Source organism: Falco punctatus (genome assembly GCF_963210335.1).
Source record: "Falco punctatus genome assembly, chromosome: 4".
NCBI classification, from domain to species: Eukaryota; Metazoa; Chordata; class Aves; order Falconiformes; family Falconidae; genus Falco; species Falco punctatus.
Window position 1 is genome coordinate 37,623,942 of NC_137583.1, and position 24,520 is coordinate 37,648,461.

A 24,520-nucleotide genomic window follows, 5' to 3' on the forward strand; every position below is an offset into this window, starting at 1 on the left:
TTTCTGGCGGGGCAGGATAACCCATGCACCCCTCTACTTCTTGAGCTGTCCTGTTACCCAGCCTCCTCCGGAGGTGCTGATGGCTGCATGGTGCCTCTAAACCCACCGGGGCCCAGGGTTTTTTCCCTCCATTACTTTCTACAGCCCTCCAAAGCAGGCACTGGGGGTCTTAAAAATATTAAGCCAGCATCGTCCTGGTGGCTGTTCTCAGCACAGCTCTCTGCGTGGCAGCTGGCTGTGGATGAGGGATTTTGGGGCCTCCTTGTCCACTCGGTGCTGGACGAGGCTGCAGCGCCTTTAAGCAGCATGTGGATGCAGGACCCGGCGCAGCCCTGGCAGAGCGCAGCGGAAGAGGAGGGAGCGGAGGTGGCTGCGGCCTGGCTTTACGCTCTCAGTTACCCTTCTGCAGCTCAGCACGATGTTGCTTTAAAAATAAACAAAAGGAAGAGGGAAGGGAGGGCTGGGCTGCCTGTGCCTGGCCTTCCAGCAGGGCAGGGAGTGACCAAAGGGACCGGCAGCAGGTCTGGTTTGCAGCCAGCAGCGTGCTCTGTGGGTGTGCATGATGGCCAGTCCTGTGCGTCCCCCTTGTACACCCCAGACACGTGCAGGACAGTCCCCCAACCCGTCTGCAGGGGCATAGCAGTGTTTTCTGGGTGTGCTCCGGGGTGGGGGCACCCCTCGTTGTGTTTTCCAAGGCCACAGGCTGACTCAGATCTACTGCACTGGAATACAGCTGAAGTGTTTGCGTTTGCTCCCCGGCTCTTAAGTCTCCACCAAAAATCGTGCTCCTGATGAAGATGCAGAGCTCCCGAGCCATCATCACCCCGGTGCGAAGATGGATGCCGGGACACATGGCTCGCTGAAAGCTGGGGCAGCCCTGGCCAGGCGGAGGTGGTGATTATGGATGAGCGTCCCTGTCACCTCGGGAATACAGCAGCTTAAATGACTTCTGCGGCAGCAAAAGCCTTGCGCTGGTAAATGTGTATTAGCCTGTAAGTTCAGGGAGCCAGGCAACCGTTCTGGAGACAGCCCAGGAGACTAAGAGAGGTTTAATACGATAGTAAATCAGCGGGAGGCAGCTGGTCCGCCAGAGCTGCATTATAAAACCATCAGACATCTGCAACGTTCACTTTTACGAGCGCAGCCTTCGGAAAGGCTCCTCTTTCCCTGCCGGCTCGGGGTTGCTGCCTCCGTGCTCCGCAGCGCTGGCTCAGCCCTGGCTGTGGTCCCTCCCAGGTGAAGCCTGAGGAGGGGTTTTAGGCTTTGGCGGTGGGTGCCAAGAGCTAGGCAGCGATGGGGGGAGCGGCTGCGTGGCTGTACACCTGCATGGTGCCTTCTGAGAAACTGTCCAAGAGCCAATGCACCCCAGCTGCTGCCGGCAGACTGTCCCCTTCCCGGGAGGTCTGGGGTGCTCTGTGCCCAGGGCTCCCTTCTTGCCCCACTGCAGGCTGCGCCCACCTTGGTGCGCCCACTTGCTGCTTCTTTTTTTCGGCCCCCGTTTAAAAAATAAAAGCTTTTTCCACCCTTCAGAGGGGTGGGAGGTGTAACTACATGGTCAGCACTGCTCAGTGCTTGATGTTTGTGGAGCTGAAGGAGCTTTTGTGGCAGCTGGGGTGCAGGCAGGTGGGGAGCCCCAATAGCCACGCTGTGCCTGCAGCCTGCTCGCCCCGTACGGGCACCTGGCACACGCAGGCTCATTCCTTAGGGCCCCCCAGCCCATTGCTGTGAAGGCAGGAGGTGATTTACCGCTGAGTGTGCAGAGGTGCTGGGGGGGCTGTGCCGCTGGATAGAAACTGATTGCTGAGACAGCAAAGTTGTGAGAATAAAGCTCTTGGTGCTGCTCTTACCTGGTGGTGCTGCTCTTTCCAGCCAGGCAGAGGGGAGGGTGTAAAACTCCCTATGTCTTGTAAAGCCTGTCTCAGCCAGAGCCCTCGGAAGAGTTTAATGCTGCTGCTTCTGCTCTGGGCATGTGCTCAGAGCCAACAGCCGTGAGTCCTGTGCCCAGAGCTGCTGCCAGGGCCATCTCATGAGCTGTCACTGCAGTGGAGTTTTATGGAGGCTGGCTGGGCTGGGCTGGAGGCGGCTGGGTTTGCAGAGGGAAATAATGCAGCTGGGTCCAGATCTCTCCCCCCCTCACCTGGTCCTGCCTGGTGGCTGCTGCTGCTGCAGCGGGCACACGGGTCAGCCGTGCCCTCCTGCCTGCGGTGAGACACGGTGTGCCCGGCTGAGCCCAGGCCCCGCATCCCGCTCCCATCCCTGCCCCAGCTGCGTGGTGCAGCTCCCAGTGGGAACAGCCCAGTGCTCGCTGCTCCCTCCGTGAAAGCAAGTGTGATGTTTACAGTGGTTTTACAAGCATAAATCCACCGACAGTGTGTCCCAGCACCTACGGTAAAACAGATTGGGGGGGGTCACGCTGCAGGGATGTGGGGGTACATGTGATGCTGGCTGGGACTGCTGTTCCCCCTGCCCCTCCAGTCAGGGATGACCCCAGTTCCCCTGGGACAAGCAGAGTTTTAAATGCTAATTAACCTGGGTTGGATGCTAATCAGCCTGGACTGGTGATGGGTGTTGGTAACTAGCTGGAAGCTTGCAGGAGCGGTAACCCTGGGGGAAGCCACGGGCTCTGCCAGGTCCCGTCCTGGGCTGGGACGTGGAGCCTGTGTCCTGCTGCCTGCAGCTGCTGAGCTCCAGCGGAAAAAGCTTTGCTGGCTGCAACAGCTTTGCTGCGCCCTGCTTTACCTCCCTCTGGCTTGCTCGTCTCAGCCTTCTGTTTAGTGACAGTATTTTTAGCTCCCAGCCCTGCAAGCATCGGGCAAGGTTGCTCTGCTTTGGCAAAAGCCGTTCTCATCATTCTGCCGGCAGCGGCTGGTCCCTGCGTGTCACTGTGGCTGCCTGCAGGAGCGGTTTAGGCAGGTGCTGAGCGCTGCCTGTGCCTGGGCAGAGCCCTGTTCCACTGGGGAAGGGCAGAGGACCAGCTCAGCTCATTCCGACCCGGCAGCATGGTGGGGAAGGCTCCAAAGGAGGGTGGTTTGAGATAGGGCGGTGCTTAGGGTAGGGAATGTCTTGGCTGGAAGGTCCTGAAGGATGCAGGAGCTGGTGCAGGGTCATTCCCAGGCTCCGGAAAAACCCAAGTTGTGAAACCTTGTGAAATGCAAGAACGCTTCTGCTACATGGTGTTTGCATGCCCTGGACCTCATTACTGTGTTTGATCTCCCTTAGGTATTTGCATCTTACTTTTTATATCTTTTTCTTTCCTGCAGAAACGACAAATCTTGGTGACCGTCATCGAAATCTGCCTGCCGCTGCTTTTCGCCGCCATCCTGATAGCTCTGCGGCACCGGGTGCACTCCATCAGCCATCCCAACGCCACCATCTACCCCCCCGAGTCCGTGGATGACCTACCGGGCTTCTTCTACAGCCGGCACCCCAGTAACCCCTGGGAGCTGGCATACGTCCCCTCCAACAGCAGCGCCGTCAGGAGCATTGCCGAGGCGGTGGAAAGAGCTTTACCCATCAGCATCAGAGGTGAGCAGGGGCCAGGGGCTGCAACTTCCACCCCAGAAATTGGTACAGATTTTTACTCTGATAAATCCTGATGCTCTGTTCCTGGGATGTGTCATTTTTTTTAAGACATCCAAGGCAATAACTTTATTTTTATCTCACTAAAACTACAGGATTTTGTTTTGATTTTTGGTTGCGTTTTGTTGCAGTTTCCATCTAGAATAATGTTTCCCTAAAATAGTTCAAGAAAGTGGCTGTCACTTCCCCGAGAAACAGTATTTTTGGAAATCTTTTTGCACAGAAAATTGTAGTGCTTCATGTTCCAAACTGAAGATATCACTAGAGTTTTCTCTGAAAGGAGAGCTGACTCCTGTCAAGGAGGAGGAATCTGCATGCCTTGTGATGGGTACAGCTGTGTCCTGTGTAAAACCCCCCTGTCTGACAGCAGCGGTGTTTCCCAGCTCTGTCTGGAGCACATCCCTCGTGTCCTGGACCAAAATGATGGTTTTGGTGATGGGTGACCATCAGCCCATGTTGAGCTGCTGTGCTGCACGCCTGCATCTCTGTCTTTTCCCCCTCTGCAGCTCAGGGCTTTGCCTCGGAGAGGGACTTTGAGGAGTATGTCAAGTTGGACAACCGCTCGGGCAGCGTGCTGGCCGCCGTCGTGTTCAAGCACCGCTTCCAGCAGAGCACGTCCCCACTGCCCCTCCAGGTGAGCGGAGCCAAGGGGCTATGGGGATGCGGGGGAAGCAAAGCCAAGGGGCGGTGAGGAGGACACGGGGGGACCATACTGGCTCTTTTCTGTCCCACCTGCGACTCCCTTTCTGTGCTCCTTCCAGGTCGACTATGAACTGCGCTTCAAGTACAGCCCGAGGAACGCGCCACGGAGTGAGCAGACGGGTCTGAACCCCAACCTGGACCGGGACTGGCACACCAGCTACCTCTTCCCGCTCTTCCAGCTGCCCGGGCCCCGGGAGGCCAAGTTTGCCGATGGGGGGACACCGGGTGAGGGCTCCCTCTCCTCTGCCGCGGGCTGTGGCACGGCCGCAGAGATGGGCGTCATTGTCTGTCCAGCAGCTCGGCTCGTTACAGAGGTTCACTGAGGCTCTAAGCTTTTAAATAAACAGTTTACATTTTTATGATTAATTTAACTTTATTTTTAAATTAATTAATTTACTTTTAACATTTATTGTCTTTATTATTCTTAATATTTATTTTATCCTGTGACTTCTTGGGCACTGTTGGCCTCTGGGTACCTCTGCTGAGCGGAGTTGGATAAGAATAAATTTTACTTACGTGAATCTTTTTTTTCCTTTTCAATGGAAAATTTATTTCAAGGTCCAAACTGCTCAGTATTTATCATGCTGCTTAAATAGTATAGAAGTAAATAGAGCAATTCTGTGGTTTGAGAGTAGTTTTTTAAGGAAAGCCAAACCACTGACGGAGCAGGAGGCAGCAGGGATGTTGCCAGAGCTGGCGCTGGGTTAGGACTTGATTTTTGGGGAGGTTCCTCTTGGCTGCAAAGGGGATATTTTCCTCGGTTGGGTTTCTCCTTCCATCGTTCAATAGCGATGTCAAGGAAAAGATTGAGAGGCTGAGAAAGCCGGCAAATGGGTTTTGCCCACACAGTGTAAATAAGCCTGAGCCCAGGAGGACGGTAGCTGCTGGGTCAAACGCTCTGCAGGACAGGGTGACCAGGAGCTCCGATCAATTCCTTTGCTACAGTATTTGTTTAGTAAATGAGTTAATATAAAACATTGTTCATGATCTCATTTTCTTACTTTTTCCTTCTCTGTCTAGGTCATTTTGAGCAACTAACTTTCAAAATGCTCATTCGGGGCTTTGCAAGCAGAATTTGAGTTTCCATTCGAGTGACATGTGGCAGAAATCCCACATAAAAATAAACTAGTTGAAAATTTAGAATCTTTCACTGTTTTCTCATGCACAAAAATTTAAGCCAAACTTGTGAGAATTGGGTTATATTTTCCTCACCAAAACCGGCGTAGTAGCCCATATTTTCTTGGCTTACAAAAAAAAAATAGGACCAAATACAAACTCAGTGACATTGGTGGTCATTAATGATGATGAAGAATCTCCCCTGTTACAAAAATAAACCTGTGCCTGCAGAAGGGTGACTGCGTTTTAAATTGAGTTTTCCTGCCAGCTGCTTTTAAATGATGATTATGAGATTTAAATCCTTCCTGAGCCCCTCTGTGTCTGCAAGAGTGTGTCGATGGTGATGGGTTTTTTTTGCTTTTCCTACAAGCTTTCTTTTTTTGTTCCCTGTTCTTCCCAAGCAATCCCTGCCATAAAGGCTGTTTCTCTCCTGCCGACGCCTTCCTGCAAAACCCGGACCCGTCTCTATTCCCCGGTGTCGTTTTTGCCGTGCAGGCTATATCCGCGAAGGGTTCCTGGCCGTGCAGCATGCGGTGGACAGAGCCATCATGCAGTACCACGCCAGCGCCAGCTCCGCCAGCCTGCTGGAGAACATCACGGTGGTGGTGCAGCGCTTCCCCTACCCGGCGTATGTCAACGACCTCTTCCTCCTCGCCATCCAGAACCAGCTGCCCCTCCTGCTCATGCTCAGCTTCACCTACACCTCGCTCAACATTGTCCGCGCCGTCGTGCACGAGAAGGAGAAGAAGCTGAAGGTAACGTGAGCGGTGGGGCACTGGGGCACTCCTCTCCCGCTGTGGCTTTTCCCAACGGGTGCTGCCTTTAAATGAGGAACAAAATCCCCCCGGGGTGTGGAGCCAGGCAGGAGGTGGGGAGGGCAGCAGATTAGCGAGCTCCCGGGAGGAATGGCGCTAATCCTGCTGCCGGGGACGCTCCTTGCTGGGCGGCCAAGGCTGCTGGACCGAAGGGCTGGTGTTTCTCTTGGGCGGGGGGGTGGCTTGGGCAGAGGGCAACACGTCTGGGTTCAGGGGTTCCGGAGAGTTGAGTTGAGCACGTGGGAAGCGAGGTGTTTGTTGAATGTACAAACCCGCGTGGCTGAGCTGTGTCGCGGGGCGGCTGGAGCTCGGCTGATGGGCTTGCGGCAGCAGGGCTGAGCGTGCCGGGCTGGGGTCCCCCGGGCATGGGGCCATGCTGCCCCCTGCCCCGCGGCTGCCGGGCTTCCCTGGCCCCATCGCCACCAGCTGTGGTGATTTTGGGTGCAGCTGTGCTCTCTGGGCTGATGTTCTCCTGCGGCAGTGACAGCCCCTGCCCGGGGAGGTGGGGGACACCGTGCCGTGCTGACAGCCGTGTGGGACGCTTTGGTGGCACCTGGGGATGGCGTGCCCACGGGGTGTGGGTGCAGCCCGGGGTGATGGCATGACTCCCCACAGGAGTACATGCACATGATGGGCCTCAGCAACTGGTTGCACTGGAGCGCCTGGTTCCTTATGTTCTTCCTCTTCCTCCTGGTGTCCGTGTTTTTCGTCACCGTGCTCTTTTGTGTCAAGGTGAGTGTCTTTCCCCAGGCCACTGTTCGGCAGGCCAGAAGCTCTGTGCTGGCGAGGCACAGGGATGACAAGGCTCCTCTGCCACGGGCTGGACTGTCCTGGTGTCCCAGGACTCCTCTGTGCGTGTAGCGCAGGCTGGAGTTGGCCAGTTCCAGGGCTGGGTGGGCAGGGGTGACCTCCCACGGGCACCGGGGAGACCCAGGCACTCCATGCAGAGCAGGACCACCCTGCACCCACAGTCCTGCCCTGCACCCACAGTCCCACATGCCCGTGGAGGGGCTCGAGCTCTCCTTGCTGCTCCTCCCCCTACACCATGACAAGCAGGAGGTGGCCACCTGGACGCTGAGCAAGGTGTCCCCTGCCTCTTAGACCCCACATCATACAAGGGCAACCTGTATTTCCTCCCTCTGGGGTGGTCTAGGAGGGACTGGGTGTTCTCGCCTGTCTCTCTGTTTGTCTTTAACCCACGGAGAACATCAGGTCTTGGCTGCTCACGTGTGCCTGCTGCCATGGCCACCTTGGGCAGCCCAGGCGTAACCACGTTCTCTCGCCAGGTGAGTGAACAGGGAGCGGTGCTCACCAACAGCGACCCCACACTGGTGTTCACTTTCCTTGCCATCTTCTCCATTTCCTCTATCTCCTTCAACTTCATGGTGAGCACCTTCTTCTCAAGAGGTGAGTCCCTCCCTGGCTGCCTCCCTGTGGGGCTGGGGGAGCGTTATGGGCCTTGTGCTGTAAAATCTCTGGTTAACTTTGGTTGGGAGGCAGCTCTGGAGGTCACCAGTCCACCCTGCTCAAAGCAGGGCCAGCTCCGGAGTTACGTGAGGTTGCACAGGGCTCTGTGTTGGATAACTGGCTCCATGCGGAGCGGGAGCCTTTGTTCCCTTGGCTGTGTTTTCCCCATGGTGTGTGGGAAGGGATGTGTGCGCTGTCGCTTCCCAAACCAGACAAGTTCATGCGTTAGGGCTTCATCTGGCAGCTGTGGCCCCAGGGTGCTCGGGTCTGGGATGGACAGGGTGCTCCTGCAGCTGTCAGGATCCGATGCTGCCCCTGCCTTGCCCCGGGCACGGGCACATCCTCATCCTGCCCCTGCATAGCCACACTTTGTGCAAGCCTTGAATCTCCCCGGATGGAAAGCTTGTGAGAAATATATTCATTGGCATCACCAGATTACTGACTTTCCCTCTTGCTTTTCTCTGTGCTGGCAGCAAATGTTGCGGCTGCCGCTGGCGGCTTCCTCTACTTTTTCTCCTACATCCCTTACTTCTTCATCTCGCCCCGCTACGACCTGATGTCCCACAGCCAGAAGCTGGCGTCCTGCCTCATCTCCAACGTGGCCATGGCCATGGGGGCACAGCTTATAGGCATGTTTGAAGGAAAAGGTGAGCGAGTGCCTCCTGTCCCCCGGGAGGGGAGCCAGACTCATTCTGTGGTGGGTTGGGGCTGGCTTCCATGTGGTGTGAAGGGTGGAAAGAAGTCAGGGAGAAGCACTTTCCAGCTCCTAACGAGAGCAGGGGGGAAAATTGCCAATTGCTCCCACAGGTCTTACCAGCCCCCCTGAACCCACACCCCTGGCAGCCTGGACTGTGCAAAACACCATCATCACTTTGGCTGCCGAACGAATTCTGTTCTGATGGACGGGAATCCACTGCGTTTCCTCCTTCCCGATACACATCTTTAATTTTGGTGTTTATAAGAATTTGCTGGTGGTTCCAGCAGAGGCCATGCTTTTGTAAGGTGATGGCAGTAAAAAGGCAGCTGTGGTGATGGAGGGGCAGTGGCTGGAGATCGCTTCTTCCCTGGGCAGTGCAGAGAACGTGGTGGAGGAAGCGTGATGGAGTGGGGAGCCTCGAGATGTCAGTGTGCTTTCTGCTGCATCTTTCCCCTCTATCTTTAGAAGGGATTGTAGAGCCGTGTGTGTGCCCCTCATGCCCGAGCAGTGAATTAGGACAGGGGATGCTGTCTGACAGTCCCAGAGAACACTCTGTCCTTCTGGAGATGCAGAGGTAGGCAGTGCCCCGTGTGCGTTGCAGGGACTGGCATTCAGTGGAGGGACCTCATGAAGCCCGTCAGCGTGGACGACAACTTTACCTTAGCCCAGGTGCTGGGGATGCTGCTGTTGGACTCGGTGCTCTACGGCGTGGTGGCCTGGTATGTGGAGGCCGTCTTCCCCGGGGAGTACGGCGTGCCTCAGCCGTGGTACTTCTTCTTGACGGTGAGCACTGCTTACGCACCCCTTCGAGTGGGCTTGATGGGCATCGTGCAGGGATGGTCCCCACCTCTGTGCCGTGCAGTGGGCCAGACTAACGTGCCAGGATGGCACCACCTGGCCTTCAAAATTAAGGGGTCTGCAGCATGTCCTCAGTAAAGGGTGATGCAGCTGTATTTTTTTACTGAACGTGAAGGTCATCTTGGGTTTAAATCTTGTGTCCCGATGCTTCTTGGCATGCAGGGTGTTGTTAAATGTCTCCGTGCCCGAGCGAAGGCATCGGAGAGAAGCCCCAAGTGTGAGCAACCAGATCCAGTCATTTGAACCTCCCAGAGCGCTGCTGTCCAGGCGGACCCGGACGATCCGCGTCCCGCTGCCAGTCCCCACGTGCTAGTGACTGTCAGCTGAGCTGCCCTCGCTCTGCCAAGGCGAATGCTTGGCATCCTCCTCAGCAGCGGTGGCTGTGCCGGTTACTGCAGCTCAGCTGGCCGCTGAGAATTCATTAAGCCACAGCGATACAACCAATTCTGATCCTGTGGCTGTATCCCTTGTTATTTGATTGGGAGGTTTTTCTTCCTCCCCTCTAAATTCCTTATCCCAGCATGGTTTCACTCCAGCATCCCACTCCCTCTTGCAGCTAGACCAGGGTAGCGGAGATACAGCTGTCTGCCAACAGCCGCAGTGGGATGCTGATTTTGCACTCAGGAGTCGCTGAATTTTTATTTCCATGGGGATTTCAGGTCTCAAACACTTATTTTCATTCCTGGAGAGCCAGGTCAAAAAAACCTGTAACTGCAGCAGCTGGACCCCAGGCTTTTTGCATTTATTATATGTCAGGGCTTTTGGAGGGGGTGATCATCCATTGCACAGGCTCTTCTGGGCAGGGGGCTTCTGCCTGAGCAATTTTGCTTCTCAATGAAGTACTGACCTTTTCCATGGGAATGAAGATGAGGAAAAGCTGCCTGTGTAATCACGGGCAATCCTGCTGTAAGGGAGAGCTAGGGGAAGGCAGCAGGGTAGGGGCAGGAGTTTCATCCTCTGACTTGCTTGCTTAAGATGTGCTGGTTGACAGTTCCCAGGCCAAGGAGAGCAGTCTTGGAGATCTGTGGGAGGAGGAGAACGGCCAAGGCTGGGGAGAAGAGATGGTCTGTGTCTGTGCCTGAGTCTCTCTCTCTGCCTTCTTCCATCAGCCCTCGTACTGGTGCGGGCGCCCCCGGACTGTGGTGGGAAAAGAGAAGGAGGAGGAGGAGGACCCTGAGAAAGCTCTGAAGAGCCAGTACATTGAGGAAGAACCTGCCGACCTCGTGTCAGGAATCAAAATAAAGCACCTTTCCAAGGTACCAACTGCCCAGCACAACACAAATTTATCTTAATGTTGTTTTTGTAAAAACTGCTGCCTGCAGGCAACTCCCTTATCATTTTGCTGCCCTCTTGGCCTCAGGCAGTGTTGCTTAGCACTAAGGCTCTTCCCCAAAGCTGGCTGCATTTTCTTGTGGGCTGAAGTGTTAAGTGCTTACAGGAGCAGTGACATCTGTATTTTACCTGTTGACATCTGAATTTAACCCGAATTAGACCTGTTTTCTAATGCCAACACCACACGAGCATCATGGGCTGGGGCTGCCAGCTGGGGCAGGTCTGAGTGCGCTTGCCTCGGGTGCAGCATCAGCTTGTTAACGTGTCTTTGCAGGTCTTCAGAGTGGGAAACAAGATGAAAGAGGCAGTCAAGGACTTAACGGTGAACATGTACGAAGGGCAGATCACCGTCCTGTTGGGACACAATGGTGCTGGGAAGACCACCACTCTGTCCATGCTCACAGGTAGGAGCCGCATCCTGCTGCGGGGCTGGCACGTGGCCAGGAAGGGCTGATGGCTTGACTTGCAAAGAGGAGCTGAACCCCACTTCTGCTCTTCCCCGGAGCACCTTCAGTCACTGAGCTGTTAGCCAGGGATGCCAGGGTAGTGGGAGGCATGTCGGTGCTGGGGAGAGGAGGGAGGGTGCAGGTCCCTGCTCAGCTCTCCACGAGAGCGGGATCAGCCGGCGGGGAAGGTGACAGCCAGTCTTTGTGTTGGAGAGCCCTGAGCAGAGAAGGGACTTGCTGCAGGCTGGGTCTCTGTAGGCTTTGTCGTAGTAAGGCAGAGAGGCCACCAGGCCAAGAGTTGGTCTTCATCCTTCTTGGGGTGCTGAGCTGCCCCAGGCAGCCTGTTCGGGCATGGCGGACATGGTGACCTTTGATGGTTCGTTCTTCCCTGTTCTCTGTCACTCTGTGCTGCTGCTGCCAGCCGAGGGGGCTCACCTTGTCTCCCCTGGAGCTCTGTCTGCTTCACCCCTCGCCTGCCTGCGCTGGCAGCACTGTGGGGTCCACCTCCCGCCTGTGGGTGCCATGCAGCCCACCCTGCGGGCAGGAGCAGAAAGCTGCCGTGCCCCAGCCTGAGCAAGAGCCGCTTGCTCTGACTGTTGGCAAAAACCTGCCTGGGGGAGGATGCTTGGCAGGACCCCCACCGTTCTGCCGGTTCTTTGCTGCCCAGGGTTGTCCTCAGCCCTGCGCCAAGGCTGCTGCACCTCATTCCTCCCAGGTCTGCACTCTCCGACGGGCGGGCAGGCGTACATCAACGGCTACGAGATCTCCCAGGACATGGTCCTGATCCGCCGCAGCCTGGGCCTGTGTCCCCAGCACGACGTCCTCTTTGACAACATGACGGTGGAAGAGCACCTCTGCTTCTATGCCGGGGTGAGTGCGGTGCCTGGGGGGAATGCTGCTGTGCCCCTGGGAGCCAGCCCTGGGCAGGCACCCTGCAGCTTCGCGAGGCTGGGGAAGCATGGTGAGATCCATCAGGTGGGACCAGGGGAGGCCACGAAGATGACCGGGGGGTGGAGCACCTATGGAGACAGGCTGGGAGAGCTGGGGCTGTTCAGCCTGGAGAAGAGAGACCTTACAGCGGCCTTTCAGTACCTAAAGGGGCTTAAAGGAAAGAAGGGGACAGACGTGTTAGCAGGGCCTGTAGTGATAGGACAAGGGACAATAGTTTTAAACTAAAAGAGGGTCGATTCACACTAGATATAAGGAAGAAACTTTTTAGGCAGAGGGTGGTGAGACACTGGACAGGCTGCCCAGGGAGGTGGTGGATGCCCCGTCCCTGGACAGAACCAGGGTCAGGCTGGACGGGGCTCTGGGCAGCCTGATCCAGTGCAAGGTGTCCCTGCTCGCTGCAGGGGGGCTGGACGAGATGGCCTTTAGCAGTCCCTTCCAACCCAAACCGCTCTGTGATAAGCAGAACAGCCGTTGCCTCCTTATTCCACCTCGTCTGCAGGCAGGAGCTCCCTGCTTGGCTGCCAGAGGAGTGGAGGGTCACAGGCAGCGTGGCTCCACAGAAACCACCGTGCCAGCTGTGCCGGCTCCTTCAGCACTTGGGCAGGAGTCCGTCTCTGTGCTGCCCCGCTTCCCTGCCTGGCTGTGGAGGAGGGAGTGTGGTGGGGTTCAGCAGCCGGTGGCTGATGTGATGGCGAGGGTCTTTGCCAGATTCACTTGCCCCTGCAGGCAGGCTTAACCTCCCCTTCCCCCTGTCTGGCAGCTGAAGGGGTACCCATCCTCCAAGTGCCCCGAGGAGATCAACCACATCCTGAGGATCCTCAACCTGGAGGACAAGCGCCACGCTCTGACCAAGGCGCTGTCTGGTGGCATGAAGCGCAAGCTCTCCATTGGCATCGCCCTCATTGGGGACTCCAAGGCAAGCATCGTCGGTGGGGCTCACCTCAAACCTTTCTCCCTGGGGCCAGCGCAGGTCTTTCTAGAAGCTTTGAGGTTGTTCCTCACATGGTGAGCCAGTGGGAGATGCAGGGAGAGCAAGGAAGGGGCGGGAGCACCCCCACAAGGGGGGATAACTCTGAGGACAGTGCCCGGAGGCTGCAGCGCAGCTCTGCTGCCTGGCAGCTGCTCCCCCAAGCAGGAACATCACGTGCATGCTGCAAGGTCAGGGCTCCTTCTGGGCCCTGGGATTGCCCTCTCCTGCGCTGCTGTGTCTCTCCCAGCCCTGTTTGACCAGCACCCGTCTCCTGTGTGCAGGTGGTGATGCTGGATGAGCCAACGTCAGGGATGGACCCAGCCTCTCGCAGGGCCACATGGGACCTCCTGCAGCAGCAGAGGAGCAACCGCACCATCCTGCTGACCACCCACTTCATGGATGAGGCTGACCTGCTGGGGGACCGCATAGCTATCATGGCCAAGGGCGAGCTGCAGTGCTGCGGCTCCTCACTCTTCCTCAAGCGTAAATATGGTAAGGGAAGAGCAGGCAGGCCGTGCTTGATGTCTCCTCCTTGCCAGGGAGGGGCAGGAGCGAGATATAGGGCCAGGAAGGGGACCCATTGCTCCCTGTCTGATGGCTGCTTGCTCCCCATCGTGCTGTACTGCCTCTTCTGAAGCCCATCCCCACACTTGCTCCTGCATCGCATCCATAGCCCAGGCAAAGCCGTCAGTGCTTTGTAGTGCCTTAGCATTCCTCTCTGCTCCAGCACGCAGGGCCAGGCTGGGCTGATTTACCCTCCTCTCCCTTCTCTCGTCCCTCTGCCCAGGGGCTGGATATCACATGGTGATGGTGAAGGAGCCCTACTGTAACCTGGGGGAGATCTCCCGCCTCATCTGTCAGTATGTGCCCAACGCCACCATGGAGAGCAACGCTGGGGCAGAGCTGTCCTTCATCCTGCCCAAGGAGAGCACGCACAGGTAATGGTATTGTCCCCTGCCTGCCCTCCCCGGGTGGGTCCCTTCGGCACACGCTGGGGCACACACTGTCGTCAGGGGCTCGCTGGAAAGCGGAGCTGCTTTCTGCATCAGCACTCGTCTTGGAAAATTGAGTTTGGCTCCTCCTTTCACCTCCGCCCTCCCCTGCGTGTGCTGGCACATCGCTTTCATGCCCCCCGTGTCACCACCCGTGCAGCAGCTGCATGGGACAGCGCGGGTTGCTGGTAGCTGGTGATGGCTGCGGTGTGGAGGGTGGAAGGCATGAGGCAGGCTGGGCTGGCTCCGAAATCTAATATATGGATAGCTGAGGCTGCCTGCGGCAAGGAGGAGCAGCAGGTGGAGCCCAAAAGCTGCTCCTGGGGCGAGTGGGGTGCTTGGTGCTGCAGGCGGCAGCGGAGCTGGCAGCAGAGCTCCAACCGCCCGCAGGACTGATGCCCAGAGGGTCTCAGCCTCCGAGTGCCCCCCTCATGAGCATCTAACACCGCTTCTCTGTTCAGGTTTGAGGCCTTGTTCACAGAGCTGGAGCAGAAGCGGGAGGAGCTGGGCATCGCCAGCTACGGCGCCTCGGTCACCACCATGGAGGAAGTCTTCCTGAGGTGGGCAGGAGCGGTGGGGTGCCATCGGGTGACAACCGTTCCTCGTGTGCTTTGGCAGTGGCGATGTCCTCCTACACAGCTCTCCAGGGCACCTGTTGGGGTTTGCCTCATCGGTTTGGCTTCCCCAGCTCAGAACAGCTTGGTCCTGTCGTGAGTCTGCATTTCATCACCCGCTTTCCCTTCTGGCGCAGGGTTGGGAAACTTGTGGATTCCAGCATGGATATCCAGGCCATCCAGCTGCCTGCCCTCCAGTACCAGCACGAGAGACGCTCCAACGACTGGGCCATGGATGACTCCAGCAGCCTGAGCGGCATGACGGACATGACGGACGACAGCGGGGCACTCATCACGGAGGACTGCTCCAGCATCAAGCTCAACACGGGGGTGAGTGTGGGGGTGTTGGTACCACAGGAGAAAGGAGAGGGCATGTGAAGGGGATTTTTGGAGCAGGGTTACCAAGTGGAGCCTCCCCCACGGCTGGTCTTGTTGCGTCTGGTTTGGAAGATCAAATTGGAATCTTAAGGGCAAATTATTTTTACGGTTGTTGGGGTTGGTCACTGCTGTCTTCTTCATGTTAATCCTGAGGTGTACAGAGATGCTGTTGAAGGTGTCCCAGGTGATCTAAAGTGGTTTTTGCCTGCTGTTGCTACATCACTTGGGTTTTTCAGCAGGGAGATGAGAAAAAACATCTTCCTTCCCCTGATAGGCTTGTGTTTCAGATCACTGGCAGCCCTTCATGGCCTGCTGCCTATGCACCTGTGATAAATTTCCTTGCATTTCTCAAGGGCACATCTCAAAGGCAGAAGGGGAGAAAGATGTTTCTAGGTTTAAAAAGCAAAGAAGGGGCTGGGCTGGGAGCTCCCAGGCGTCTCAGCCCGGTCGCTTTGGCAGGCAGCCGTGTTGCAGTAATCCTATTTGTGAACCTCAAATGCTGAGAGGTGGAGGAAGGGAAAGGTCATGGCTGAAGCTGCTTTTAACACCTGAGATCCCAAAGAGGCTGAATCCCATGGGGAAGCCATGGAGTCTGACAGGCTGACCTGCTGTGCTGGAGTGCAAGTCGCTTCCCTGCTAATCGCTTTACAGTCTGGGCTGGAGAGCAGGCTCTGCCGTGGGCTTGCAGGCTACCTGCGGGACGGGGAGGTGGGTTTGGGGCTGTTCCCCCCATCAGCTGCGTGGGGCGATGGGCCAGCGGGGCTGCCTGCAGCTGGCAGGGCTGGCGCTGACCGGGCTCCCCCTCTCCCAGTTCTACCTGTGCTGCCAGCAGTTCTATGCCATGTTCATGAAGCGAGCCATGTACAGCTGGCGCAACTGGAAGATGGTGGCAGCGCAGTTCCTCGTGCCTCTGATCTTCACCGCCTTTGCCCTCATCGTGGCCAAGACCTTCCCAGGCCCCAGGGACTCCTCCCTGCTGAGGCTGACGCTGGAGCCCTACGGCCAGACCATCGCGCCCTTCAGTGTCTCGGCTGCCTCGGGTCTGTCGCAGAGGTTGGCGGAGCAGTACGCGGAGCTGCTGGATGCCCAGCGCCAGTCACCGCTGGAGGTGCTGGGTGAGGGTTTGCAGGGCGCCCATGGAGCAGGCGATGCCTGGCAGGAGCCGTGGGCGTCTCTTGCGGGGGCCCTTGGTGTGGGTGGCTCAGGTCCCGGGTGGGCATACCTGATGTATCCCCTTGTATCCTCTCCTGCGTGGGAGAGTCCCACAGTGGGCAGGACGCCTCCTCACTGGAGCAGAGCTGTGTTCTCCAAAACCCTGTATTTGTGGCCGTCACTGGGGCTGGGGCTGCTCGGTGTGCCATTGGCCCCCGTTAGCTCCCCGTGATGGAGCCTGCTCATAATGGCTGTGGTGTCTGGCAGGTGGCCTGGACGAGTACCTGATCTCGAGAGCCTCCGAGGAAGGGGGAGCCTTCAACGAGCACTACATCACAGCTGCCTCCTTTGAAGGGGCTGGGAACCGCACGGTGGTCACCGCGCTCTTCAACAACCAGGCGTACCACTCCCCCGCCACGGCCCTGATGCTGGCCGACAGTGCTGTCTTCAGGGTACTGGCGGGCCCCAACGCCTCCATCACAGTCACCAACTACCCTCAGCCCCGCAACATCACTGAGAAGGCCAAAGACCAGCTCATGGAGTATGTTTGATGGCACAGCGCCTGCTTTCCTGCTGGGGCTCGTGGCTTCTGTGGGTGCAGATGGGCCTGGTTGTGCTGGCATCAGTGGAGGAGCCAGGCTGGAGCTTCTCAGACCCAAACGTTGCTGTGGCTGTGCTCAGGAGGGCAGGAGAGCAAAGCTCTGGAGGTGACTTACCTGCCTGAGCCTGGCGGCCGCATCACCCCATACACTTATCCCAGTGGCTGGGTGTTGCCCTCCGTATGCTGGCTGGGGTTGGTTTTCTCTGGATGCTCAGAGCAGAGGGGGCTGCGTGGCTGTACACTTCACAAAGTCCTGCAGCCAGGGTCTCCAAACCTCACCTGTACCAGAGGGGACCTCACCAAGGCAGGGTAGAGGTTTGTGGTGTGCAAGGTGGGCCGTGCGTGGGTGACGCTCTTCTTACTGAGGTGCACTTTTATTGTGGGGTGTTTCTTCTGCATGCTGGCTTGCTGGGTGAGTGTAGCCTCCCTGAGAAGCACGGTGTGGGTGTGCTGTCCCCCCGTAGCCTTGGCATTGCCTTGGGGAGCTGTCCCTGTCCTAACCTGCCCCACTGCTCTCCCCGCAGGGGCCAGACCGGGTTTGCCATTGCCATCAACCTGCTGTATGGCATGGCCTCGCTCGCCAGCACTTTCGCGCTGCTGCTGGTCAGCGAGCGCGCCATCAAAGCCAAGCACGTCCAGTTTGTCAGCGGCGTCTACGTGATCAACTTCTGGCTCTCCGCCCTCCTCTGGGACATCATCAACTTTCTCATCCCTTGTGCTCTAATGCTGGTGAGTCAGCTCTGATGCCCTGTCTTCCCCTTGGGTGGGAGCTCTGGGTGCTGCTCCTCTGGGAGAGCTGGGATGCGTGTGGGTGCAGGGTAAAGGATAAGGCTACTGGCATTGTCTCAGTTAGTCGAAAGGATGGGCAAGAAAGCTGTCCCTTAGTCCTTCTGGGAGCTGTGTCATGGCCAGCCAGCTGGGTCAGTCAACTGCAGCCTCTGGCACCTGAATGCTTGTTTGTGGGCACTAGAAAATCTCAAAATACATGGGAGCATGGAGAGCGATTCCCCAGATCTGCCCTTCTGCATTCTGGTCTGCAGAAAGAGAGCTGCTCTTGGGGACAGGCATGGGCTGCTGGTAGGAACCGTCAGTGCGGTGCTGCCATTACCTTGCTCCCTGGGCCACTGAGACAAGGGCAACATCACTTGTGGTCAAGACAAACATGCATTCTACTCACATTGCTGTGCCCCAGGTGATATTCCAAGCCTTTGACGTGCAAGCCTTCACCCAAGACAGCCACCTCGTTGATGTGATGCTGATCTTCCTCCTTTATGGCTGGGCCATCATCCCCCTCATGTACCTCCTTAGCTTCTTCTTCTCGGTGGCAGCCACAGCCTACACCCGTCTCACCATCTTCAACATCCTCTCAGGCACGGCCACCTTCCTGGCGGTCACCATCATGAGCATCCCAGGTGGGTCGCTGCCATCCGTGCCTGCCCAGCACCGCACCCTGCTGTCACCAGGAAGATCCAGCCCCCAGGGGGACTCTCATCCCAGGGCTGTCCCCACACCAGCAACAAAACTGCTATGACAGTCCATTCTCACCCATTAAACGTGACAAAATCTGTTGGTTTTCCTTCTGAACTTGGAAGTATCAGGGTCTTTCTCTAAAACCAGCTAACTCCCAATCTGTTGTTCCTCCTGTGCTCTTTTTTCAGAACTGGGCTTGGTGGACCTCTCCAAAACCTTGGATAAAGTCTTTCTTGTCTTACCCAATTACTGCCTGGGCCAGTGCATCAGTGACTTCTACCAGAACTATGAGTTCATTCAGTTTTGTACCTCCTCCGTTGAAGCCATCTTCATCTGCAAGGCGTTTAGTGAGTCTCTTGTGTTGGTCCTCACCTGCCCACCCCACCGTAGCCACACTGGGAGGTCTCTGTGGGGTGGATGGTGGAGCTGGGCAGTATCACAGGGCCTCTAACCCAACCTGGGCAGTAGCTCCAGGTACCATTTTAAAGTAAAAACTAGGCAGCGTTTGACACTCGTAGGTGATCCAATTAAGGCATCTTTTCCTTACTAATGATTTGGAGGAAAGCTGGGGTGAGGGAAAGTTTCATAAACAAGTAAAGAAGTCCCTGTCCCAAGAGTGACTTTTTCTCCTCTGTGTGCCTCCACTGGGTATCTTCTGCCAGATCCCCTCCAGACCCGAATCTTCCTGTGGGAAGCATTGGAAAGAGCTGTGGGCAGGGAGCCAGTGTGAGCTGAGATGGAGATGAGTGTTGGAAAGAGTTGTGGGCAGGGAGCCAGTGTGGGCTGGCATGGAGATGAGCCTGGCAAAGCCTTGGGCTCAGAGCTTTCCGTGCCCCTCCCCAGAGTGTGGATTGATCCAAATCTTGATTTTGTTCCATCCCTGCTCAGATATCAGTTATCAGATGAACTACTTTTCCTGGGAGACTCCTGGGATCGGACGATACCTGACCTCCTTGACCGTCCAGGGTTTCTCCTTCCTCTTCCTCCTTTTCCTCATTGAGACAAACCTTCTCTGGAGACTGAGAACTTTGGTCTGTGGCATCTGCAGGCGGCGGAAATGGGTGAGCTGAAGCATGTGGGAGGGAGAAGTAAGATGCCCCCCAAACCAAGCCCAGGAGTCCCTGCGAGCTGGAGACAAGCTCCCTTCACCTAAATCACTCTCTCAAGGAGCATTCCTGGAGCAGGTGGCTTGGAGGGGCCAGTCCTGTTGACTGTGTGGGTTGGCAAAGGGAGGGAGGCATCCCCAGAGACGGCTGATCAAAGGGATGGATCGTGTCTGGGTTGGGGGCACTGGAAGAATTCATTTGTCCCACAGCAGCCAGGTGGCAGAGTGTTTTTTCTCCCCTGTTTAGGTGGCACTGCTGAACAGGGTATCTGTGCTGCCGGAGGACCGGGACGTGGCAGATGAGAGGAAGAAGGTTTTGGAGTCACCACCAGAACTGCTGTCATCTCTCAGCAGCCCTCTGGTCATCAAGGAGCTCACCAAGGTGAGGAGAGCGTGGCCCTTCCTCAGCACCCTGCTGCTGGCTGAGCCATGGTCCTCACGGGGCTGGTAAAGCCACCACTTGCCTTGCTGTGCCACCAGGCAGTGACTGGCATGACTTGTGCATGGTCTCCTCCAGGTCTACGACAGCCGGGAGTCCCTGCTGGCGGTGGACAGGATCTCCTTGGCGGTCAGCAAAGGGGAATGCTTTGGCCTCCTCGGCTTCAACGGAGCGGGCAAAACCACCACCTTCAAGATGCTGACGGGTGACGAGAGCATCACGTCAGGGGATGCCTTTGTGGACGGCCACAGCATTCTGGCCAACATCAAGAAGGTACCAAGGGCTGCAGGGGCGGAGGGCAGTGTTACATGCAAACCTGCGTCTGGCTGGGCTGGGCCACCTCGCGAGTGCCTCTGAGGAGGACATGGTGGCCGTTGCCAGAGGTTGAAGTAATATCCCAGGGACGTTGTGTCCATGTCTGGCCCAGCTCTCCGTTATCTGGCCACGGGGAAGCAGTCCCCTCTCCGCTGGGATGACAGATGGGGGTAACAAATGGGAGCCAAACCTTGCTGGGGTGGCAAACCCTTCACCAAAGGGTTTAGCTCCGTAAGTTGGAAAGGTGAAAAATGTGAATTAATGATCACAGTTGGGTGATGGTGTCTCAAAAACAAGCAGGTTGAACCTTTCCAGAACCCCCTGCTAGAGGTCTCCTTGCTGGGAGTTACCCACTGCCCTTGGAAAAGCAAGGGATGAGCAGGAATCAGGCTTTCAGTTCAGTCCCTGGATAGCCCTGCCACTGTCAAGCCCGGACAGCGTCAAGCAAGGAGAACACGGGCAGGGTCTGCCCTGAAAGCACGGCCCTGCTTGCTTCTTCCCCTGCCCCTCGGCCTTCTGCTGGGCTCTTGTCCCCAGAGGAGACCAGGACAGGGGGAGCAGGGTGCTGTGGTGGGCTGACCCTGGCTGGGAGATCTCCAGTGTGGCTCCTTCCCATGGGCTGCAGCCCTTCACATGCTGCCCCAGCGGGGGTCCCCTCCCCACAGGCACAGCCCCCCAGGCACAGCCAGCCTCAGGGGGGTCCCCACGGGGTTCCCATCCCATCCCAGGCTCCTCCCCATGGGCCCTGCCGGCAGCCGCCCCCATGGGCACCCCCTGCCCTGGCGCGGGGTCCTGCCCGGGCTGCGGGGGGGGGGGTCTGCGCCCCCTGGCACCCTGGGCTAGGGCACAGCCTGCCCCGCCGGGGGCTTCCCCACGGGCTGCTGGGGCACCTCTGCTCCGGCGCCATGAGCCCCTCCTGCCTCCTCCTCCACTGACCTTCGTGTCTGCAGGGCTGTGGCTCTCACATGATCTCTCTCCTCTTTTCTGCTGCAATTTGTTGTGCAATATTTTTTTTTCCCCCTCTTCTTAAATACATTACGGCACGGCCAGCAGCAGGTCCAGCTGGGAGCTGGCTGGCGTGGGCTCTGTGGGCTCCGTCGGGCACAGGGGCAGCTCTGGCACAGCCCCCCTGCAGCCCCCCGGTACCAAAACCTTGCCACGCAAACCCAGTACAGGTACAGACCTTCCAGTGCTTTCTTTTTCCCCGAGAGCCTGGGCCACCTGAACTGGCCCCGCACAATGATGGACGAGCTTGGGAAACGCAGCACGAGGCCATGCAGTTGCCATCCAGAGCCGCTGCATGTGTCCATCCCTGCCAGACTGGCTGCTCCAGCCACCAGGGGCTTTCCCTCTCATTGCCCCTGCGGTTTCACAGGGGCGGCTCAGTCCCTGTCACTTTGAGCAGAAACCTTGTGGAGATGCAGCAAGCCCTGTGGGTGCCGAGGCACCTCCTGGCTTGGGGACCTTGCAGAGACTTGCCTGTGAGCTGATCCCATTGGGCTCTTCTTGCCCCAAGGTCCAGCAGCGGATCGGCTACTGCCCGCAGTTTGATGCCCTCCTGGACCACATGACGGGCCGCGAGACCCTGAGCATGTACGCCCGGCTGCGGGGCATCCCCGAGCGCTACATCGGCAGCTGCGTGGAGAACATGCTGCGAGGGCTGCTCCTGGAGCCACATGCCGACAAACTCGTGAGGACCTACAGGTAAGAGGAGCCATGGAGACGCCCTGTGCCCCTTGCCCTTCGTCTTGTGTGGCTCTCCCTGTGCTCATATTGGGTCTCTGTCCCCACGCCCATCTCCTGCAGTGGTGGTAACAAGCGGAAGCTGAGCGCTGGCATCGCCCTCATTGGCGGTCCCCCCGTCATCTTCCTGGATGAACCCTCCACCGGCATGGACCCCGTGGCCCGGCGTTTGCTGTGGGACGCAGTGACACGGACGCGGGAGTGTGGCAAATCCATCATCTTCACTTCCCACAGGTGACGCTTGTCTGGGCAGGCGCTTGGCATGAGAGGTTGGGGAGAAGGAGGGAGGGTGCTGGGGTCCAAGGGATGGGACCTGCCTCCAGAGCCTGGGGGGGGGCACTGCCTGCAGCTGGCAGTGGCTGCTTTACCCAGATCTCCCTCTGAAAGTCCAGAAGCTTCTACTGTTCTGCCTTGGTGCTCCTGCCCCTGAACAAGCCCTCTTCTGTCCTGCAGCATGGAGGAGTGCGAAGCGCTGTGCACGCGGCTGGCCATCATGGTGAACGGGCAGTTCAAATGCCTGGGCAGCCCCCAGCACCTGAAAAGCAAGTTCGGCAGTGGCTACACCTTGCTGGCCAAAACGCGGAGTGAGGAGGAAGGCGAGCTGCAGGCCTTCAAGGCCTTCGTGGAGAAGACTTTCCCAGGTACCATTAGCTGCCAGAGCTGTTGCCCTCCGAGGGAGGGCAGGGTGCTGGGCGAGAGCTTCAGCCAGTTGCCTAACACAGAGCCTCTCCTCGCTCATCTCTCCCAGGCAGTGTCCTGAAACACGAGCACCAGGGCATGGTACATTACCACTTGACCAACAAGAACCTCAGCTGGGCACAGGTAAGCAGGTGCTGGAGCATGGCTGGTGCAGGACGAGGCTGGGGGGGGACAACCCTATTCCTGTCCCTTAGCATGCTCTTGATGCTTTGCTTTCATGCTCGGCTCATCTTCCTTTTCTTCCAGAGCCACTCTCTGTCCAAAATCCAGGTGATACGTAAAACCCAAGCAAATTAAAAAGTGGGTTTCTCCCCAGCCCTTTCCCACCTCCTGGCCCAAACAGGTCACCTGCGCAAACAGCCAGCGTGTGAGCATCCAGGACTCGCCATGTGTGCTGAGCCAGGACCGCTCCATCCCACCCCCCCCAACTGACTGCCCCTGCCCACAGCCCTCCAGAGGGAAAGCCGGGTCTCCCTGGGGAGCAAGAGCTGATTTTGCCATTGTTTGTGCATCTCAAAATATTGCATGAAGGCTCTGGAGGGTGCTGGAAGGAGTGTGTTTGCTAGCTGCATCCTTCCCACCCTGCATCTCCCTGCTGGGAACGCAGCACTGGTGGACACAGCATCAACTCTGCTGCTGCTGCACGTGGGCACTGGGGCTGCCACGTCCGGGGCTACGGACATGGGCTTTGCTGAGCCACAGACCCGGCTGGATCCCAGCCCAGAGGGATATATAAAAACCAGAGGGAAGGGGGATATGGAGAGAGATTATCTGTATACAGTGTAAACAGTTATACATATAGTATATGCAGACAGTTATATACTGTCGATACATGTTTATGTCTAGGTAGTATACATATATGTGCATATAATATACAGATAGTTTTTGTACACAGTATATACATTTTTATATCTGTATATATATAGTTTTTTATCTATTATATACATATTTTATATTTATAATGTATTGAGCTGGGATCCCAGCCCAGGGATATATTTAAAAGAAAATACATTTGTATATATATGTTTGTATCATATATATATATATGTATATGTAAAATACATATTTTAAAATGGGGTCAGGTGCTCTGCTAAATAATCCATCTTCTGGCTTACCACTGCCCTCCTGCCAGGGGAGGTTTCCCTTCCCCTGGCTCTCCCTGGAGGAGAAGGCTTCCTCCGCTTTCTCGGCTGCAACCCGTGGGGTTCTCCCGCAGCCGAGGTACCCTGCAGTAACTGCCATGCTGTCCCTTGCAGGTCTTCGGGGCCTTGGAGAAAGCCAAAGAGAAGTACCGCTTGGAAGACTATTCGGTGAGCCAGATATCCCTGGAGCAAGTCTTCATGAGCTTCACTCGCTTCCAGCACTACACAGAGGACAGAGGGAAATGAGCAGAAGCCCCCACTGGTGCCCTTCGTCACGGACTGGCCCTGCTGCCTAAACATAGTATATATAGAGACAGTAATTTATATATCGGCGTGTCTTAAATAATGTATAAATGTAAGAAACTTTTCACCGGGGAGGGGGGAGCGGATGGCATCGTACCTTCTGCCGTGGGGAACACCAGCGATGCGTGTGCATCGCGTGCCGGCACGGGTCTGCGTGTGCGTGTGTGTGTGCATGTGACACTCCCACTCTCCAGCCTTCACTCCCATCTAGACAGCAAAAAAAAAAAGCTCCAAAAGCAGGGAGAAGCCTGGATGGGTGGAGAGGGGTGTTGGGGGTTGGGCTGGCAAAGGAGGAGTGGGATGCTGTCCCCAAATGGCACCACACTCCCCGCCCCCCGCGCCCCTCTTCCCTGCCCGATGCTCATACCCATCAGGACGCTGCTTCATGGTCTTTGCCCGCATGTCGACGTGTATCGTTAGGTGGTTTGCTCATGGTTTACCAGGAGGCTGTCAAATAGCTTAGATCCAAACTGTTCGCTGGGTTAATTCGGGTGTGCTGTGGTTGCCCTTAGAAGCTCGTTGTGTCTAGCGGGAGGGGACAAGGCAAGGCTCCTGTGGGTCCCCTTCAGCATGGCAGAGGCTGCATCTCCTTTAACCCCTTGGAAAATGCTGTCCCCTCCTGCTTGCTTGCCTG

The 24,520-nt window shown here is 57.0% G+C and overlaps 1 protein-coding gene across 2 annotated transcripts in view; it reads left to right on the forward strand.

The window, feature by feature from the left end:
* Window positions 1-23,909, forward strand: part of ABCA3 (ATP binding cassette subfamily A member 3) — a 58,983-nt gene extending 35,074 nt beyond the window's left edge. For both annotated transcript variants that reach the window (XM_080387339.1, XM_080387338.1), the window contains exons 3-31: window positions 3,261-3,525; window positions 4,086-4,213; window positions 4,341-4,506; window positions 5,893-6,152; window positions 6,828-6,944; window positions 7,499-7,619; window positions 8,153-8,326; window positions 8,978-9,159; window positions 10,344-10,490; window positions 10,841-10,970; window positions 11,728-11,882; window positions 12,724-12,879; window positions 13,215-13,425; window positions 13,721-13,871; window positions 14,387-14,485; window positions 14,677-14,869; window positions 15,729-16,032; window positions 16,337-16,610; window positions 17,195-17,399; window positions 17,863-18,082; window positions 18,329-18,487; window positions 19,029-19,201; window positions 19,493-19,627; window positions 19,763-19,957; window positions 21,516-21,703; window positions 21,806-21,976; window positions 22,196-22,383; window positions 22,491-22,564; window positions 23,698-23,909. In XM_080387339.1, the coding sequence (XP_080243465.1) occupies window positions 3,261-3,525; window positions 4,086-4,213; window positions 4,341-4,506; window positions 5,893-6,152; window positions 6,828-6,944; window positions 7,499-7,619; window positions 8,153-8,326; window positions 8,978-9,159; window positions 10,344-10,490; window positions 10,841-10,970; window positions 11,728-11,882; window positions 12,724-12,879; window positions 13,215-13,425; window positions 13,721-13,871; window positions 14,387-14,485; window positions 14,677-14,869; window positions 15,729-16,032; window positions 16,337-16,610; window positions 17,195-17,399; window positions 17,863-18,082; window positions 18,329-18,487; window positions 19,029-19,201; window positions 19,493-19,627; window positions 19,763-19,957; window positions 21,516-21,703; window positions 21,806-21,976; window positions 22,196-22,383; window positions 22,491-22,564; window positions 23,698-23,829 (5,073 nt within the window). In that variant the 3' untranslated portion in view covers window positions 23,830-23,909. The remainder of the gene's footprint in view (window positions 1-3,260; window positions 3,526-4,085; window positions 4,214-4,340; window positions 4,507-5,892; window positions 6,153-6,827; window positions 6,945-7,498; window positions 7,620-8,152; window positions 8,327-8,977; window positions 9,160-10,343; window positions 10,491-10,840; window positions 10,971-11,727; window positions 11,883-12,723; window positions 12,880-13,214; window positions 13,426-13,720; window positions 13,872-14,386; window positions 14,486-14,676; window positions 14,870-15,728; window positions 16,033-16,336; window positions 16,611-17,194; window positions 17,400-17,862; window positions 18,083-18,328; window positions 18,488-19,028; window positions 19,202-19,492; window positions 19,628-19,762; window positions 19,958-21,515; window positions 21,704-21,805; window positions 21,977-22,195; window positions 22,384-22,490; window positions 22,565-23,697) is intronic.
* Window positions 23,910-24,520: the final 611 nt, after the last annotated feature.